The following is a 20,823-nucleotide window of genomic DNA, read 5'->3' as shown; positions in this document are numbered from 1 at the left end:
CAGAGGGGTAACTCATGATTCTTAGAAACACAGAAGCTGTCACCAACACATTGAATCAGCTATCCACCTGTGAAACACAAGTTCTGTTTATTTGAGTCAGTGTAAACATGGAGGAAAGACCACAAAGACTAAGGAAAACAAAGGATAGCAGCAGAAAGCAAAGTCTGGCTCCAAGGCAGCTGGGGGCATTGCCATTCATCTGAAAAGCAGGCAAGTCTCCTCACAGTGGGGCCGGTGCTTAGAAGGAGGTGGCATTTTCTGTGGGCCAGACAATGGAAACAGATCGTTCAACTGGAACTGCTGGTTGGGGCCATACAGCCGCAAGTGCTGGTCCTGCTGATTCTCTACATCCTGTGGCTTTTCCCTTTCCCCAGATTGCCACCCCACGAAAGAGCATCGCTGTGGGGATGGGCGCTGCATTGCAGTTGAGTGGGTCTGTGATGGTGACCATGACTGCGTGGACAAGTCTGATGAGGTCAATTGCTGTGAGTGTCCCCGGGGTTTCTCATTTTGCTTATTTTCCTGATTGTTTAGTGTCTCAAGGGGGAGGATTACGCTCAAGGTTCTTTTCTAGATAGCATTTGGTTCTGGCCTGTGATGATGATCGACAATAATTGAATAACGTGATAATGATAACAGCAATGTATTGTGGTTGATGCCACATCTCCACTCCAAAACTCCAAGCTTAATTGATCTGATGTGGCCAAGCAGGTGTCTGTGTTTTTGTCTCATTACTCCAAGTGTGTCCCTCTGTGATCTGTGACTTGGCAAAAGTGATGCTGCTCTTGGAGATTGGGGCTCTTGGAGTGGCCAAGGTTCTCTGCAGGATCTGCCAGACACATTGTCAGGGCCCTGTGGGGAGAGAATGGGGGGGGGTGTCAGAGGAGAGCCTTTAATGCTCACTTTGTCACACCAAAAATGTGTGATAGTAATTATCATGTTATAGCCTGTTTTGTTTCCGGGTGAGTGAAAATCCTCAGGTAGCTGTTCCTCAACCAATTAATGAGAAGTATGGCTATTAACCACTGTGCTCGCCAAGAAAATATTGTCTGCTAGGTAATAATAAAAATAATTTAAAAAATAACAGTTATAGATGAAAAGGGAGCACAGTTGACCTGAAAGAGTTGAGGCGTATTTCATGCATATTTGAATAAATGAATTTTTATTTCATCTTTTACCATCTAATAAAAGTAGAACAGTTGATACTCAATTGTCCCTCAGTATCTGTGAGGACTTGGTTCCAGGACTCCCTGTGAGTACCATAATCTGTGAATGCTCAGGCTTCTGTGTAGAATGACAAAGTGTGTGTGACCTAAGCACATCCTCCTATCTACTGTAAATCATCTCCAGATTACTTTTTAAAAAAGATTTATTTATTTATTTGATATGCAGAATTACAGAGAGGCAGAGGCAGAGAAAGAGAGGTCCTCCATCCACTGCTTCACTCCCCAGATGGCCACAACAGCTGGAGCTGAGCTGATCCAAAGTTAGGAGCCAGGAGCTTCTTCTGGGTCTCCCATGCAGGTGCAGGAGCGTGAGAACTTGGGCCATCTTCCACTGCTTTTCCAGGCCATCTCAGAGAGCTGGATCAGAAGTGGAGCAGCCGGGATGGGAACTGGCGCCTGTATGGGATGCCAGGACTGCAGGTGGCAGCTTTACCCGCTATGCCACAGTGCCAGCCCCTCTAGATTACTTTAAACAATGAATACAATGTAAGTGCTGTGGAAATAGCGATTATACTGCATTGTTTTGGAAATAATAACAAGAAAGACAATGGTACATGTTTAATACAGGAAGTTTTCTTTTCCCAGATACTTTGTGAAACTAAGACCGAGAGCCAATTGTATGAGAGATTAAATATTTAATTAGCTAAAAAATTGAGGCAAAAATGGAAATGTGGATTATGTTATTTTTTGATATAAGAAATATCATAAGCATTATACATATGAGTCCAATGCCTAGCATCTCCCTTCCCTGAACTGAAGTAGAACATCACCTAAGTATTTGCTCAGAGAAAGCAGTGGACACAGGGGACTTTATCCAGATGGATGACGGCAGAGCAGGAAATAACACTCAGGTATGACATTTCTGGTGTTGAGCTTTGACTCAAGAAAAGGAGGTCTTAATACTAGATACAAATTCAGTGAAGACTAAGGTCATGTGAACTGTGGGTTTCTGATGTTCTAAAACACAGTTGGTACACAGTTTAGGGAACCTATAGGTTAATAGCTCCCTCAAATCCCTCTCAAGTATCAGATGCAATAAGCAAACTTTGAACCAAAACTTTAATTAAGTGGTAGAAACTATGTGAGTTCTTTCCCCGCATATTTCGCTGGGTCATTAGGTCAGGCAGATAGAGAATGAAATGTTTGGGCTTAGAGTCAGAAAAGCTCGCATTCGCCTTCTGCCCCTGCCTCCTAAGAGCCATGTGAGTTTGAGAGAGGCACTAAGTCTCTAAACGTCAGGTTTCCTCATCTGTAAAATAAGGACAGTGAGATGACAGACACTGTATCTTGGCGATCTCTGGCCATTGAGGCCCTGTATGAACTGTAGTCTTTACTGTTAGTGGTATCACTACTACCATCATTAAAAACAATCATGCAATTCTTAAAAGTTAATAAAAAGTAAATACACTTAAAAAGGGAGGAAAAAGTTAAGAAAAATTTCCATTCCCCAAATGTTTCAAATTAAAAGAAGAAAGATGTGTTCATTAGGGTATGCACTACATTTCATTTCTTGGTGATGCCAGGTAAGTGGGAATCATGTATACGATCTGCAGCCTAAGAGGGTAATTAACAAATCAAGTGAATGTTACTCTTTCCTAGCCTGTCACAGCCAGGGTCTGGTGGAATGCAGCAGTGGACAGTGTATCCCCAGCAGTTTCCAGTGCGATGGAGACGAGGACTGTAAGGATGGGAGTGACGAGGAGAACTGCAGTTACAGTGAGTGTGTCCAGGGCCCTGGAACATTCTGCTACTGGTGCACTTTTCCCTGGGGACAAAGCAAAATGTCTGAAGTTATCTAATGCTGAAATAGGATTCCCCCATAAATAATTCCAAATTGCCTAACTCAGTGGTTCTTACAGCTTTGGTCAGCCAGGAAACCCTTTCTTGTGGGAAATACAATTCTCAAGCCATAGATGCTGTCAAACCGTACCTTAGAGCCAAGAGTGCAGGGAAACTCTGAAACATTGTGGTTGGATTCAGTTAACTGTTTTATGGGGAAAGCCATAGTAAAGAGAAAAGTTAAGTGTGTAGCAGCCAATGAAATGTGAATAGATTCCAGTGAGGCGGAATTGGATTCTGACATTAAATGTAAAAGCTTCCTCAAATAACCATGTTCAGAGCAGTGGTTTAATGCCTCACATTAGCAAGCAATGAACTTACATACACTTGAAAAGCTGTGTGATATCTGTGTGTGAAACTCAGAAAATGAAAGAAGTTGGTTTTTGAAATGGGCTGGTGTCAGAAAAGAAAGTTGCGCACGCTGCGTTAAGCTCCCAATTGAGTACCAGCTGCTCCATGAAGGACTTGGAGCCAGAGCCCTAGACTTAACCACCACTCAATTTGTCTGTGTGGTGCAGGCATCGCCTGGTTGTTAAGAATATGGTTGTTGTAGCCCTGCACTCTGGGTTTGAGCCCTGGCTCTGCTACTCATCTGGTTGACATCAGGCAAGTAACTTCACCCCTCTATGCTCAATTTTCTGTGATTGTGAACTCAGAATAATGTTAACTACTTCTTAGAGTTGGCACATGATAAGAATTTGAAACATGTTAGCCATTATTTCATGATCATTTTGTTGAAGCATTTCTTGGACTGCACAGATTCATTCTCAGTTAATGCCACAGGTCATCTGTAGATCAATTTTGTCATCAAAGCTGATCGTTAGAATAACCAATGAAAAAGCATCCAACACCTAAAGAAAGAGCATTTTATTCTTTTATTTTTATTTATTGATTTGAGAGGTAGAGTTACAGACAGAGAGGGAAAAACAAAGAGAAAGGTCTTCTACCTGCTGGTTCACTCCTCCAGTGGCTGGAGCTGGGCTGATCTGAAGCCAGAAGCTTCTTTCAGGTGTCCCACGTGGCTGCAGGGGTCCAAACACTTGGGCCATCTTCTATTGATTTCCCAGGCCATCAGCAGAGATCTGAATTGGAAGAGGATCAGCAGAGACACCAATCAGCACCTATATGGGATGCTGGCACTGCAGGCAGAGGCTTAGCCTATTAGCCACAGAATAGACCCCAGGCAGAGCATTTTAAACCACAGACTTATTACATAAAAATAGTATACCAAGAGAACTTTGTTTTAACAATTTTAAAATTCAGAAGGAGGGGCTGGCATTGTGGCATAGCTGGTGAAGCCTCCCCCTCCAATGCCGGCATCCCATAAGGGCACCAGTTTGTGTCCTGGTTGCTGCACTTCTGATTGAGCTCCCTGTGAAAAGCAGTGGAAAATGGCCCAGATGTTTGGGCCCCCGCTTCCCAGGTGAGAGACTTGGAAGGAGCTCTTGGCTCCTGGCTTCCAGCTTGCCCAGTCCTGGCTGCTTCAGCCATCTGGGGAGTGAACCAGCAGATGGAAGATCTTTCTCTGTCTCTAACTCTGCCTTTCAAATAAATAAATAAATCCTTAAAAAAATAAAGGTCAGAAAGAAATCCTTTATGAGCCATGGGTTAATGCATGCATATCAGGCAAACACCTCCCTCTGGATCAAGTTGTTTCTATATAATTGTATTCTTCCTGTATAATTTCATATAATCCAAATTAATTTTGGATTCTTCACTATGAAATGGCAAGATTTGTAGATTATTTCCTTATACATGGGAGGTGTAAGAAAGCCCTATGACAAAATAGCTGAAAAAGTACATTTTTGTGCCTTTGTATTATTGACTCTAAAGAATTTGTTTTAAAATGTATGTGGTGCCTATATGTGGCCATTCACTGGAAATTCAGTGCCAAGCCAACTTGCTAATGGAGCAGTAGGCTCCTGGGGGAGATAGGAATGCTGCAAATGGTTATGCCAGTCTGTCTCTAACCATGAAGGAACACAGGCTGTGAGGGAAAATCCAGGATGCTCTGTTGTCATCTATGTCATGCACACCCTGGAAAAGGGCTTGAGACAAAGCTTCTGTGAGGAAGAGGTGCTGGATCTCAGATCTGCAGAATTATTGAATTAACAAATATGAATGAGGTATGCAAAAGCATTTCAGATGTAAGGTACAGCTTGGCCAAGAGTTGTCAGGTGGGAAGGAGCAAGGCGTGTTTACAGTACTGAAAGAAGGCTATTGTGATGGAAGAGCTAAGGATGAAGGGGAACATGGTACAATATAAGGACTCTCGACATGGATTGTACACTTGTGCTGATGGATATGGCTGGGAGGGAAGTGGGCCCACTTCTCCTCCGGCTTCACGTGCTGTTGCAGCATTAGGCCTTTAAAACTCTCCAGGCTCTGTCTCTGCTCACCTTTCTGGTCTCCTTTCCTTTCTTTCCCAGTGGCTGAAGCTCCAGTGACTTTAGCCTGTGCACCTACCTTCCCTAGGCCTTTGCATGGGCTACTTTTATGATGGGGAAACCCAGGCTCCTCTCCCACTGCAACTTACCATATCTGACTGGAACACTCATTTGAGAAACTCCCCTCCTGCCTACTCTGCTTCTAAGGCATAGGGCTGGGGAAAAAAGAAAGAAAGAAACTGAACTGAAACAGAAATTTGTTTAGAAATAAAATTTCTTTGAAATCCATGCTTACAGGGCTGGTGCTGTGGCACAGTATGTTAATCCTCTACCTGTGGCTCTGACATTCCATATGGGAGCTGGTTCTAGCCCCGGCTGCTCCACTTCCAATCCAGCTCCCTGCTATGGCCTGGGAAAGAAGTAGAAGATGGCCCAAGTCCTTGGGCCCCTGTACCCACTTGGGAGACCAGGAAGAAGCACCTGGCTCCTGGCTTTGGATTGGATCAGCTCCTATAATTTTGGCCATCTGGGGAGTGAATGAAGACCTTTATCTCTGTCTCTCCCTCTCAATGTCTGTAACTCTACCTCTCAAATAAATAAATAAAATCTTTTTTAAAAAAAAAGAAATCCTCTCTGCTGTGGCCAGGGAATGCAGTGGAGGATGGCCCAAGTCCTTGGGCCCTGCACCCCATGGGAGACCAGGATAAGTACCTGGCTCCTGCCATCGGATCAGCATGGTGCCCCGGCCGCAGCGCACTTGCCGTGGCGGCCATTGGAGGGTGAACCAACGGCAAAGGAAGACCTTTCTCTCTGTCTCTCTCTCTCACTGTCCACTCTGCCTGTCAAAAAAAAAAAAAAAAAAAAAAAAAAAAAAGAAAGAAAAAAAAAAAAAAAGAAAAGAAATCCTAGCCGGTGCTGCGGCTCACTAGGCTAATCCTCCACCTGTGGCGCCGCACCCTGGGTTCTAGTCCTGGTTGGGGCGCCGGATTCTGTCCCGGTTGCCCCTCTTCCAGTCCAGCTCTCTGCTGTGGCCGGGGAAGGCAGTGGAGGATGGCCCAAGTGCTTGGGCCCTGCACCCCATGGGAGACCAGGAAGAAGCACCTGTTGCCTGGCTTCAGATCAGCGCAATGCGCCAGCCGTAGCAGTCATTTGGGAGTGAACCAATGGAAAAGGAAGACCTTTCCCTCTGTCTCTCTCTCTCACTAGCTCTGCCTGTCCAAACAAACAAACAAACACCAAGAAATCCATGCTTAGGCTTTTCATAATACATATTTCCTTGAACTTTTTGAAGACCTCTCATAGATATGATTTCAAAAACTTGTTATGAATGAGAATGAACATCTTTTAATTCCATTTTTCACAACCTTGTTGATGTCCCCTCCTATGTATCTTCAGTAAAGCAATAATCACACTATATCATAATGCTTTATTCATTATGGTATCCCTAGTGGAGAGCAAGCTGCTTCTCAGGGGAGTCAGACCTTTTTAATCTTTAATACCCATTGCCCAGTGTGTCACATTGACTTGTCATGGAGTAGCCACTTAATATTTGTTGAAACAATGAATGCATGTGGTAAAATTTCCTTAAGACCCTCAACTCATGGAAATCATTTAGATTTGCCTTGAGTTTTAGAAGTGGGCCCTGCCAGCTTGAAAAGGCTGACATCTCTCTTCTACAAAGTTGTGATGCACAAGGTACTGGAAAGGAACAAGATTCTAATATAATAGTCATTGTCTGAGAATTGTAGGCTAAGAGTGATTACATAAAGTTACATGCTATCATTTATATTTAAGTGTGTCTTGCAAGGTTCTCTAAATTCTGGATGACATGTCTGAAAGTAATTGGCTATAGTGGGGGAGAGCTAGAAAGAGAATGGGCAATAATTTATTGCCTTTCCCATTTAGTCTACAAATGAGCAGGAAATCAACGGGAACAGCAGTTTCCTCTCTAGTTACCTTAAGGAAAAGCCATTAGGGCAGGGGCTGACATTACTCCTGTCATTCATTTGGAAACAAGAAACCCAGTTCTTGGGTCATCACAGTTAGGCTGATGATAGTTTCCAAGGACATAGGGAGATCATGGATAACAGCTGCATAAGACTTGTACTATGATAAAGTATCCTTATTGTATTTGTGTTGATGCTGTATTTAATATTAGGAAAAGTATTTTCCTTAGAGGGAAGACTAAATTTCTGTATAGTTGAGTCTTAATGTTATTTAATATTCAGAATATCAGCTCTTTATTGGTCTCTGTGCCACAAATCACTTGAATTTTGTTTTGTAATCAAGTGTAGACATTCATGTAGAAGCACCATTTTTTCCATTAAAAGCAATGGCCATCTGTTTTTTAGCGTAGGTTGTCTTTTATTTCTTCATTCCTATGGAATCCTTTTGCAATAACTGGATTGTATTTAGTTGCCAGGAAAATTGATCCAGAAAGCACGTATTCAACACATGTTCAATATATTTGGAGAAATTGGAAGGAAATTAATGTTGTGTCATTCCTCAGCCGCACCGGACGTTCTTGATCCTTTAGATCTTGGTGTAAGGAATTTATAGGTGATGAAAGCCAACGTACCTTTTCCCCTCCGTAGGTCAGCCTCCATGTCAAGAAGGAGACCAAAGATGCCTCTACAATCCCTGCCTTGATTCATGTGGTGGGAGCGCACTCTGTGACCTGAACACCAGTCTGAATAACTGTAGTGAGTACCGCAGCTGACAAATCCAATCACCGCCGCAGGATATGCATTCGGCTCTTTTCTTCTTCATTGACGTTAAACTACTCTAGGCTGGAACCCCTCCAGAAAAGTCTGTTTGTCTTTTTTCTTTTAGAGGTTGCATGTGGTAGCAGAAAAGAAACAAACTGGTCTTAATTAACTTAAATCAGAAACAAATGTGTCATTGCAAGTGGGTTATAAATCCACATGGCTTAATATCATTACCATCACTTTTAAATCAACATCAGCTCCTATATATTTTTTTGGCTACATCTGCAGGCAGGATGCTCTTGTTCTTCCATTTTTAAAAACACAGCTTCAAAAATGAAAACTTTATCTAAGACGCAAATATGGAGTGATCAAAATAGTCACATCAAACTTTGACAGTCTGTTCCTTCATTACAATTTATTTTCACCTTTCTAGGCACTTTGTAGAATTGTTTTGGAACTGCTGCGTTAATTTGTTAAGTGACAACGTAATGGCCTGAATGGTGTGAGCAGGTGCCTTTCCCTTCATTAGCTTTTCTCAGGGCAGGATTTGGTCTGCAGTTTGGTTGGTGCTTGGGTCACCACATCGCTTATCAGAGTGCCCGGTTGAAGGCCTGACTTTGCCACCTCCCATCCAGCTCCCAGCTAATGTGCACCCTGGGAGGCCACATATGTTATCTCAGATCCTTGGGTCACTGCTACAACTGTGGGAGAGCCTGGTTGAGTCCGAGGCTCCTGGCTTCACCCTGGTCCCATCCTGCAGGCATTTGAGGAGTGAACCATGGCTGGAAGATCTCTCCCTGTCTTTCTAGTAAAAATGCAGATAAGTACATAGAGACTGACGGCTAGAGTAGTTTCTTTCTTCTGCTGGCTATTTTCACATTATACTCAGTTTTTCCACTTAGAATCATTTGATTTTTTGCCTTGTCTCCAGCTTGGGGCAGGAACTTTTGAAGCGGTTCTGAAGGTTCTCAGTCTGTAAGAGGTGATCACTTCTTACACAAACTCTGTCAGTCAAAGGCTAGGGGAAGCTGGGAGGTTAAAAGAGTGAGTGAGAAGCTCAAGGCCTTGGACACCCGACAGCTGTTTAGCTGAGAACCCAATAGCCAGCACTCCTCCCTTATCAGAGTGGGTGCTTTCCCATAGGAGATTTCAGGAGATGTTAGTCTGACCACTACAATTAAGGCCACTGTGGGGGGTGTGGGGGGGGAGCTGGCACTGTAGCATAACAGGTAAAGCCGCCACTTACAGTGCCAGCATCCCAGTGAGCACTGGTTCAAGTCCCAGCTGCTTCACTTCCAACCCAGCTCTCTGATATGGCCTGGGAAAGCAGTAGAAGATGGCCCAGGTCCTTGGACCCCTGTACGCATGTAGACCTGGAAGAAGCTCCTGTCTTTGGATCGGCCCAGCTTCAGCCATTGTGGCCAACTGGGGAATGAACCAGTGGATGGAAGATCTCTCTGTGTACCTCTGACTTACAAATAAATCTTAAAAAAAAAAAAAAAAAGACAAGACACTTTGGGTCTGGTGCTCTGGCACAAATGGTTGGGTTGCCAAGTCAGTGTCTTGGTTCAGTCCTGACTGCTCTGCTTCTGATCCACCTTCTTGCTGGGGTGCTTGGGGATGATGGAGATAGTGAAGGGTGACCCCAGCTGCTTGTGTCCCTGCTGCCCAAGTGGGAGCCCAGATGGAGTTCTGGGTTCTAGGTTTGACCTGGCCCAGCTTCCTCCTCTGTGAACATTTGAGCAGTGAAACAGCAGGTGGAAGATCTTTCTCTACACACCTCTCCCTTTTTCCTTCATCCCTCCCTTCCTCCCTCCCTCTCTAGCTTTTGAAGTAGAAGAAAATTAATAAGCATTAAGAAAAGATCTGCCTGTCTCCTTTTTGAATAATTTTAAAACAAATTTAAAATATAGGAAATGATACACACATAAAGAAGAACAAAGAAGTTATCACTGTGAAACTCAGTTCTTTTGTCCCCAGAAGGGAAGGTTGAGATAGGGATTTCTGGCAAAGTTCAGTTTCTTACTCAGAGTGTTAGTTACAGAATGTTCATCTTATAATACTCATCAAACTTTTAAAAAATATTACAATAGGTTTGGCATTTAAAAAGATGAATCCTTTAATATTTTAATATTATATATGCAAGCAGACTTTGAAAAGTGGCATTTTAATGTAAATGACCAGCATTAGTGTATGACTTCCAGTGACTTCACAGTAGTACATCATGACGAAGATATGACATGTACCTAGCAGTCTCATTTTCATTTTGAATTTAGAAAAATCTCTAAAAATCTTGCCTCAGAATTTGAAAGGTGAAATAACACTGAGATTCCATGGAATTTTTTTTAATAGATATTTGTTAATCTGCATCTCTGTTCAGAACACAAGTAGGCACTGTATGGAGCTTGGATAGTTCCACGTAGTATTTAAACTTCCTCACATTTGTGACACGATCGCCCTCTAGTGGCTATTGTAAATAAACTCATGAGTGAGTCTACTGCTGAAAACAGAAAAACTATTAATATTAGAAATCATAGAATTTGAGGTTGGCAGCTATCTTGAGAGTTTGTCTTTCTTAGCACTCTGTAACAAAAGCCTCATTAAGGAGTAAGACACAAGATCCTGTCAACCTTACAACATTCAATAATGATCTCCAAAATAGTAAGTGATTCTTATTTAACCCTTTCATCTCTCTTGGCTCTGAATCACTTAAGTTTTGTCTTCTCCCAAACCAAAAGTGAAACATTCTCCATATATCAAAAGAGAGAAAAATTATACGTGTGAATCTCTCTATTAACTAAATGAGATGTAACAATAAAAAGCTGAACTCTTGATAAGAAAGGGGGAGAGAAAGGGAAGGCATGTATAAGGCAAAAAAAAAAAAACCAACTATGAATGATCTCACTTGTGTAAATCTACATGTAAGAACTTGGGAAAACAGTATAGAGTTAGACCTGCATCTACTGAATTCTAAGAGGGTCATGGTAAATAAGGCATAAAGCTGAAAACAGCAACTATATAATTCTTTGCTGAAAGCAAACACAGATCTGTCTAAATGTGTATTTGTACAAAGTACCTTCAAAAAGTTCATGGAAAATGTGTCCCATGAAAAATTATGCATTGAGTTCAAAATTTTTCACACTAAATAAACATCGTTTAATTGCATTTCCATTAATGTTTTGAGGTACTCTTATGGGTTTAAACCCTCACCTGACTTTGAGGAAAGCTGAGAGAAAGGGGAGTAGAGAGAGAATTAGCATTTTATCTATATATATCTTTGTATTTTTAAAGATATTTATTTTTCACTTTATTAGAAAAATCTTCCCTATGCTGTTTGCATCCCACAGATGTTTGCAACTACTAGGGCTGGGCCAGGCTGAGACCCAGACTCAATCTGGGTTTCCCGCATGGGTGGCAGGGACTCGCACACTGGAGCTGTCACCTGCTGCCATCCAGGGTATGCAGAAGCAGAGTAGATGGGACTTGATCCAGGTACTCTGATACGGGATATGGGCATCCCAAGTAACAATTCAGCTGCTACATCACACGTCTGCCCCTTTGTGTTATTTTTGCTCTTACGAGAAATATGCCTTGTTTGAAATCTGAAAAATGTTTAAATTTTACTCCTTGTTTTAATTTTGGCTTCTATAACAAGTTAAAATAGCTTAAGGGGCTATAAACAAAAGGTTATTTATCATGATTCTTTAAAAAATTTACTGATTTGCAAAACAGAGAGCAAGAATGAGAATATGATTCTTTCATCCTTTGGTTCACTCCCCAGATGGCCATAATGGCTAGAGCTGGGGCTGGGCCAGACTGCCGTTCTAGGCACATAGGCAATGGATCTGAAGCAGGGCTGCTGGGACTCAAACTGGTATTTGAGCCAACAACTGCTTAACCCATGTGCCATGTCGCTGGCCTCTTCAGAGCTCAAAGTCCCGGTTTCCAGCATGGTCAGGTTCTGGTGTTAACTGTCCTCTGGTTTGCAGATGGCACACCTTTATATCCTCACATAGGAGAAGGGGATTCAGGGAACCCTCTGGAGTCCCCTTTACAAGGGCACGAATCCCATTCATGAGGGCAGAGAATCACCCCATCCCCACAAAGGCTCCACTGCCTAACGTGATCACATGGGGAGTTAGAATTTCACCACATGAATTTTAGGGAGATGCAAAGGTAACACTCCTCTTGAAGCAGTGAATCCCCTTTCTGCTTCCTCTGTCACCTCTCCTCCCAACCCTGTACTCTGTACTTCATACATAACCTTTTTCATCTGGCCAGTGTCGGGCTCCTTATAAAGATAATACCTGTGAAGCCTTCGGTTGTTCTAATTAAGAAGTGGTTTCAACTGTTTTAATGCTTTACCTCAGTCCTTATTTCTCATCGGTTTGCTTGCATACTATCTCTTAGTCACATAGTAATGTTTCATTTGAAGGACTACTCTTAACAAGGCATGGAGTCTTCAGTCAGCTTTGGCCAGTTTTACCAAGCTACTGGCTTGCTTTGCTCTCAGATCTCAGGAAATGTGTTGCATCTGCCGTGAGCCAGGAGGAAACACTGAGCCCCTCTACCACAGGCCCCCCAAACCTATCCAAGCCTCATTTACCCGCAGAAGCCTTCGGAAGTCCTTTCTGTTTGCCCTCGTCTCTTTGGGCTCCCAGCGTTGCAATCAGTACCACTGCCTTAGCAAGTTCAGACTGCCACAGACTGGGAGACTTAAATATAACCGTTTATTTCTCATAATTCTAAATGCTGGAGGCCCAAGATCAAGGTGCTGGCAGATTTGGTTTCTGGTGAGGGCTCACTCCCTGTTTTGCAGACAGCTGTCCATTTGTAGCATCTTCACATGGCAGAGAGTGAGAGCCCTAGACTCTCTTGTAAGGATGCTGATCCCATAGGGGGCGCCTCTACCTTCTTCTAGACCTCATCTAAACCTAATTACCCCTTAAAGGCTCCACACACCAGGGATTAGGGTTTCAACATAAGAATTGGCTTGGAATGGCACAAATAGACCACGATGAACTTTCTCCTGGCCAGTTTGCATTATAAAATAGCTATCATCACCAGTGTCTTTTTGGCTATCAAGATTATGAAATGTTTCGGTATCAGGGACTCTATTATTTTTTGGACATGAGTAGGCTGAGGAAAGTTCCTTGCATTTTTCTTTGTCTGTTATTTTCCTCAGTCTGGAACCATGCTAGTGTACACTGAGATGAAAAAGTAACACTAATTTCTCAAACATCTCAAAATGATGTGGGAGAGGCAAGTAAGTAACACATACAAGCAGAGTACATGGAGGAAATGATGGGGCATGACTGTGCTGCGATGGCATTCAGAGGAGCCTCGTTCTGGGTGTAGGAGTGTGAAGACTGGCCAAGAAGATTTCCTGGGAGAGGTACTTAGACTGAGTCTTCTGTGCCAGGGAGGAATTAGCATGATGGGGAGGCTGAGACGAGATTGCTGCCACTAGCAGGTGCTCCATGCACCTGGCAGCTCGAACCATGCCCCCAGTTAAGGGGATGATTACAAGTAGGTGACAGGCAGAAGAGAAGAGCAGATAGGGTGCACAAAGACAAACAATTCTTAAAATATAGGGTACATCCGGGAGATAGAATTCATTGCAGCAGAGATTCGGTTGATGGGTAAGTCACAGGCAATGAGGTTGCACTTTATTAACCAACTGTTTTATCTATACATAGAAAAATGTTATATTTCTTGTATTCTAGTCCTAATTACTCTCATGAAAGAAAATAAAATAGACTTATGGTTTGTAAAGTTTAAAGAAGTTGTTTCCACATGTGAAATTTTAAAAATATGTATTTGTTTTTGTGGTTAGGTCAATGTGAACCGATCACGCTGGAGCTCTGCATGAATTTGCCCTACAATTATACAAATCTTCCAAATTACCTTGGCCACAGGACTCAGAAGGAAGCATCAATCAGCTGGGAGTCCTCTCTCTTCCCTGCACTTGTTCAAACCAATTGCTACAAATACCTCATGTTCTTTGCTTGCACAATTTTGGTACCCAAATGTGATGAGAATTCAGGCCAACGTATCCCCCCTTGCAGGTAATAAGATGGGGCTCCCCAAAGTATCCGTATCTTGAAGAACTAAGAGGATGAAGACCTAGTTGAGTTTGGATGAAGTAAATATTTATTGTATTTAACAAATGATTATTTAGTAGGTAAAGAAATAGGAGTTCTAGGATAAAGATTTGAGTAAGCTGATGAGTAACCTTAAGACAAATTTCTTACTCTCTCTCAGCCTTGGTTCGTAAAGGATAGTAATGGTAGTTGGGTTGAGTTGTGAGATTCACTGAGTGTACTTAGATGTAAAAGTTCTCTGATCTGTGGCAAGTCCTGTGGCCATTCAGCTGTAAGAATGGCACAGAGACACAGGTGCTTAGTAGCCAAGTCCCTCTTCTGTGCCACATGTTAGAGAGGATGTTGTCAGGGAATTTCCACACAAAGATGACTTCCACAGAGGCGTGCACTGCTCTGTGGTACTGTTTTCCATCAGGGGGCCATATACAGATGTGCTGCCTAAATATGAGTGATAAGTATAGAAACCATATGCTGGGAGCAGGAGTCACTTAGAGCTTTAAGAAAAAGCAATAATATTAATAGAGTGGACAGATGGGCAAACAATAAATTACGTGCTGGATTTCAAATGACTGGCAATGTAAGAGCATCCATAGTGAGGAAACTATAAAATGTCAAATGTCCTAGGAAACGGAACAAATTATACAAAATTGAGTAAGATGTAATGTTGGCTTATGTAGTGATAATTGTGAAAAATTGTCATAAATTATTAATATACCTACCAATTTTATGTTAAAAAGTTATCTCTAAATCTTATCTCACTTTTGCTGACAGAGATGATTACAGTTAGTAACCTTTAACAAATCCTTATATTTGATTTTATTATTTGTATAAAATTTTTTCTAATGCAGTATTTGCTCTAAGTGCAAATATACAGCTAGCTAAGTTTATCATTTCAGGGCTTGAGTTTCAGATTAAAAAGACTAATGTGAGACTGATTCTGAAGCATTACCCAGTCAATATTTTGGTGAACTTCTTTTGGATAATTAAATAAATTTTATCTATATATATTTCATCTTTAATGTCTATCAGTGTGAATTTTTAGTTTTTTTTATCAAAGTTTTTAAAGATTTATGTATTCATTTGAAAGGCAGTGAGAGAGGGAGAAGCAAAGAAAGAGATCTCCCATCTGCTGGTTCACTCTCCAGATGTTGCAGTGGCTGGGGCTGGGTCAGACTGAAGCCAAGAACGAAGAATTCCATTCATGTCTACCACATGGGCAGCATGGACCCAAGTACTTGAACCATCTTCTGTTGCTTCCTTAGGCTAATTAGCAGGAAGCTGGATCAGAAGCAGAGCAGCTGGGTCTTGAACCTGTGCTCCATTATTGGAGTCAGTGTAGCAAGTGGTGCTTCAATATGTGCCATGATACTGACCCTGAAAACTTGTATCTTACTGCAAGTATAATATGCTAACTGGTTCAGGAAGACAGAAGACAGAATGAGAAAAGCAAAGAGGAGAAAGAATTCTGTTCCTGGAAGATCCCCATTTCTCTTTCTGCAGTGAGGTTGCTCTGAGTGAAAGGGCATTGTCAGGGTATATTTTCTGTGTGAAGATCCTTCTCATCTTTATGAATCTATATATTTGTACGTGCACACCCTGCATACACACGGACCCACGCTTATCTGGAGTTAAAACCCTGTGTGCATTCGGAACAGGTGTCTCGGCTGTGGCTGTTGCGGCTTCTAATGTTTTGTCTTTCTTGCTCCTACAGAACGCTGTGTGAGCACTCCAAAGAACGTTGCGAGTCTTTTCTTGGCATCGTGGGCCTGCAGTGGCCTGAAGACACAGACTGCAGTCAGTTTCCAGAGGAAAATTCAGATAATCAAACCTGCCTAATGCCCGATCAAGATGTGGAAGGTTAATATTTAAACTAATCGCCTTGGGGTACATAACAAGTAGCAACATGCCAGCCACCTTTTGGAGTCTTTTTAGGGGGTGTGAGGGGAGTGGAGAAGGGAGATTGTTTGCTTTTCTTGTTGTTGTTCTATTTAATTGCCAATGAGATTGCAGAGGTGAATGAGTTTGATGAGACTGAAGAATTTGACGTTCATCCTTTAGACATTATCATCATTTTAAAATAAAGAAATGGTCAGAGAGTAAAAGCAAACTCAGATGAGTTTAGCATTGCAGGCATTTATCATTTTAACCGTTTATCACTCACAGAGCCTTATGTGTAGACTGTGCTAGTACCCTGGTGGTCCTGGATGCAATGGTGAGCATTGGGCTGTGGTTGCTTCAGGTGCAGAGTAAGCAGAGGCCTTAGCAACACTGAGTTGTTAAGTAAAGACTTGGAGTTAGGAACCTGACCACCAGGCGGATAGACTGGGAGTTGGAACTGATCTTGACACATTGTGGGCAACTGGGCAGTCAGGCGCATGGACTGCTCAAGGCGTGTCAGGCGCTGGCAACCACTCAGTTGTCTATTAGTAGTGATAATTAATCTGTGGAGAACATAGGCACTAAACCAGTGCTCTGGAGAGATGGCTTCTGGGACCAAGGGGAAAGAGGCTGGACAGCAGACTGAGACTGATTCTGAGAAGGCCAAGTAAACGCTGGCTGTTTCAGCTGCACACGTGACCGTCCTTAGCCACAATAACAGCTCCCTGAGAGCATCTCATACTGAAACAGGTAAATCTGCTGATATTTCTGTGTCTTTCACTCACTGAGGGTAATGCTGTTTTTAACAGAATGTTCCCCCAGTCACTTCAAATGCCGCTCGGGACGGTGTGTTCTGGCTTCCAGAAGATGTGATGGCCAGGCTGATTGTGACGATGACAGTGATGAAGAAAACTGTGGTATGTATATAAGGTGGTACTTTTCTCGAATGTTCAGAAATAACTGTTTAGGATAAGGAACTGTGTTAAAAAATGCATGCTGTTCACTGGAAGTAAGTAGTGCTAATTCATTTATGTCTAGATTTGATGCTAATTCATTCACTTAAGATCAACAGGAAGCATGAACTGGTAAGCTGTTTTTCTGTTAACTCTTGATTTTCCTTAAATTATGTGTCTTTGTGTAACTTTGATGATGTACAAGGGTACGTCAAGGACTTTATGGCAAATGGAATTAAAATATAAATTAATTTGGTGCAATATATGTATTTTTTAATATTTATTTATTTATTTGAAAGTCAGAGTTACACAGAGAGAGGAGAGGCAGAGAGAGAGAGAGAGGTCTTCCGTCCGATGGTTCACTCCCCAGATGGCCGCAACAGCCGGAGCTGTGCTGATCTGAAGCCAGGAGCCAGGAGCTTCTTCCAGGTCTCCCACATGTATGCAGGGCCCCAAGGACTTGGGCCATCTTCTACTGCTTTCCCAGGCCATAGCAGAGAGCTGGATTAGAAGAGGAGCAGCCGGGACTAGAACCGGCGTCCATATGGGATGCCAGCACATCAGGCCATGGCATTAGCCCTCTGCACCACAGCGCTGGCCCTGGTGCAATATATTTTTTGACATCCATGCTTATTACAGGTCTTCAAAAAGTTTATGGAAATATAATTATGAAAAACTATGAATTACAAAATTTTTGTTCAAAAATAGTTACCTTTTAATTCCATTTGCCAGAAGCTTTTGAAGTATTCTCATATGCTCAAACACTTAATTAAAGGGGAAAACACTTCACAATGTAAGCAACTATTTTATAATTAAATTCTAAGGCAGTTGTTATCTATTTTAAAGTCAGAGTCATGGTGCATTCCCATAGGATCCTGTGTTGCCAAATGGGCATCTAGATACACAGAGTTCATGCTCCAGTGTCCACATTTAATTGATATTCATTTGCGTGCCCTCTCTTATTTTGTCTTTGTTGGCAAAGGATGAAACTCTTTCTGACATTTCTGCTGTTGAGTTCCAAAATCACCAATGGAAAGGCCAGAAATGCCAATGGTAATTTAAGTGGAACTAATTCCCATTTTATTTCCCTGCAAACCTTTGTACTTGTAACTTCAGAATATGCCAGGGAATAGAAAACAGATGATGTACTTTAATAAACAATATTCTGGAATAAAGCAAGATGATCAAAGGGCCTCTCAGGATAGCTTGGTTATGATTATTTAGCTTCTCCTACCAAAAATGATACTTTTTTTCATTGAAAGCATATAAGGCAATACATCTTTTGAGATCATTTCAGCCTTTTGGCCTTTGAGATATGAAATATTGCCTTGCTCCCCAAAATGAATTTTCTGAGTAGACATTGCCCTTCTGGTCTAGACAAAATGTCACAAGCAATCAGCTGAAATCCTATCAGCTACTATAAATATGGACAAGTGCATCTTCTGGAAAATTACAGCTGTCAGAAGGATGGTACAATGACTATAGCAGTAATCTTGTTACGGAAGAACATACAGTGTTTTGAGAACCAACTGTTTGCTTATCTGTGATCTTTCTGTAAGGAAAGAGAAACATCTTAAATGTCCTTATAGTTTAGAACGTGTCAAAAATTTCATGAAAAAGTAAAATAAAAAGATAATTTTTGTGCAAAAAATTTTTGAAAACCACATAGATTTTTTTAGTCACATTTTCCATGAACTTTTTGAAGACTTCTTGTAAGATATTTGACATACGCTTGAGAATGTATTAGATTTGTGTATTTAATAGTGACTTTATTTTGAGTTGCAGCTTTGAATGGATTTTCCTACATGGTTCAAAGATACTGTATGATACTCTATTGGGATGGATAGACCTAAATTTTCCTTAAGGGACTAAATATTTGTGAAATATAAAAGCTTAGTTTTTTGGAAAAAAAAATAGCCTTTTTAAGGCTAAAAGGTCTGAGTTCTAGAATAAACAAGCATGCATAGATTTCGAAAAAATTTATGCCAAAATAAGCTTCTTTTAATTCCATTTTCCACTAATGTTTTGATATACTTTCATCTACAAGAAAAAAAGAAATTCAAAGTATGATAGCAGAGAATGAGTTTAAATGACCCTAAGATACCAAGTTTCTGGTTAACTAATGAATTTTCATCAATACTTTAACCACATCAAAATGACAGAATAAATTTTTGTCTAATCTCTATAAAACACTTAAAATTTTGACAGCACAATTTAAAGCTCCAGCTAACAAAAAATTAATTAAAAGTAGGTAGAGAATTATTACATTTGGAGTTATATCAAATTGTTCCAACACGTAAGTTTTGAGAAAACTTTCATTAAGTTTTCTGGAGCGACTGATAGCAGAAATTTTATATAGGTTCCTCTTGGGAACATAGGCATGTAGTTGAATGGCTTGCCCAGTGTTCTGGAGGACATACTACTTACAATCAAATAATGGAGCTATGTTGATGAAGGCCCAACAGAACACTATTATGAAAACATCTAGTTTCTACTTTGCCTCCTTGCTGTTTGTCTGTTTTCATGTGTGCATAGGCATACCATCTCGTAATGCAAACACCTGCTCCAGCAATACTTTATGATTTAGCCTGTCCATTGTGGCACTGAAGACGTCTAAATTCTTGGGCTTCCGAAATAATGTGATGATTAACTATTCACTCTGATGAATCTGAAGTTCTGCCAGAACTAATAGCATTATTGGGTTTTCCTCTATAGAAGATACTTAATTCAGTTATAAAATAATTGAAGTAGTAGCAATTAACTTAGTGTTTCCGTGATACTTTCATAGTAGCATGAAAAGCATGATAATCACAGCACTAACTTTATAAACACACTTTTAAAATGTATGCATTAGATTTTAGCAGTGAGCAATATTGTTCATAAATGTTTCTGACCGCCATGGCGAATTTTTGTTGTTGAAATTGCTTTGTCATGTAATGAAAATCGTGGCAGTATTTGAAGTGTTTTCAATAAGTGCTTGGAAGAATTATGCAAACCTGGACACCTTATTCCAAAACTGATTCATGGAATGGAACCTAACAGAATGATTAGCAGTCAGCACTGATCAGTACAGAAATACTTCACAGTTTTCAGGGCTGATGACTTGACAGTATTGAAACATAGACAGGTGGAACTGTCTATAAAACCAATAGAACGAGATTAGCATGATAAAAATGAGTTTATTTTCAACAAAACATTTTCCAAGTATTAATAACCAAGCAGTGGAGAACTAGGCACAGTTTTGGGAAAAGCTTATGATTATAAAATAAACTGAAAATATGTCACTGTAAAAGTTTTTTTAGGCCGGCGCCGCGGCTCACTAGGCTAATCCTCCGCCTAGCGGCGCCGGCACACCGGGTTCTAGTCCCGGTTGGGGCGCCGGATTCTGTCCCGGTTGCCCCTCTTCCAGGCCAGCTCTCTGCTGTGGCCAGGGAGTGCAGTGGAGGATGGCCCAGGTGCTTGGGCCCTGCACCCCATGGGAGACCAGGAAAAGCACCTGGCTCCTGGCTCCTGCCATCGGATCAGCGCGGTGCGCCGGCTGCAGCGCGCCGGCCGCGGCGGCCATTGGAGGGTGAACCAACGGCAAAGGAAGACCTTTCTCTCTGTCTCTCTCTCTCTCACTGTCCACTCTGCCTGTCAAAAAAATAAATAAAAAAAAAAAATTAAAAGTTTTTTTAAAAGAATAAGAAAGGAAGGAGGGAGGGTGTAAGCATGGGCAGGAGAGAAGG

General features: G+C 41.6%; 1 protein-coding gene across 4 annotated transcripts in view; it reads left to right on the top strand.

The window, feature by feature from the left end:
- Positions 1–20,823, top strand: part of CORIN (corin, serine peptidase) — a 322,611-nt gene that overhangs the window by 241,191 nt on the left and 60,597 nt on the right. For 2 of the 4 annotated variants that reach the window (XM_008248573.5, XM_002709419.6), the window contains exons 8-13: positions 375–485; positions 2,826–2,942; positions 8,047–8,154; positions 13,997–14,228; positions 15,976–16,121; positions 16,952–17,059. In XM_008248573.5, the coding sequence (XP_008246795.5) occupies positions 375–485; positions 2,826–2,942; positions 8,047–8,154; positions 13,997–14,228; positions 15,976–16,121; positions 16,952–17,059 (822 nt within the window). The remainder of the gene's footprint in view (positions 1–374; positions 486–2,825; positions 2,943–8,046; positions 8,155–13,996; positions 14,229–15,975; positions 16,122–16,951; positions 17,060–20,823) is intronic. The other 2 variants (XM_070068193.2, XM_089325378.1) reach the window with 2 other exon arrangements.

This window comes from Oryctolagus cuniculus, chromosome 2, assembly GCF_051225735.1.
Source record: "Oryctolagus cuniculus isolate XC-2025 breed Fujian yellow rabbit chromosome 2, ASM5122573v1, whole genome shotgun sequence".
NCBI lineage: Eukaryota > Metazoa > Chordata > Mammalia > Lagomorpha > Leporidae > Oryctolagus > Oryctolagus cuniculus.
Note: the sequence above shows the minus strand (reverse complement) of the source record. Positions and strands in the feature narration are given on the sequence as shown.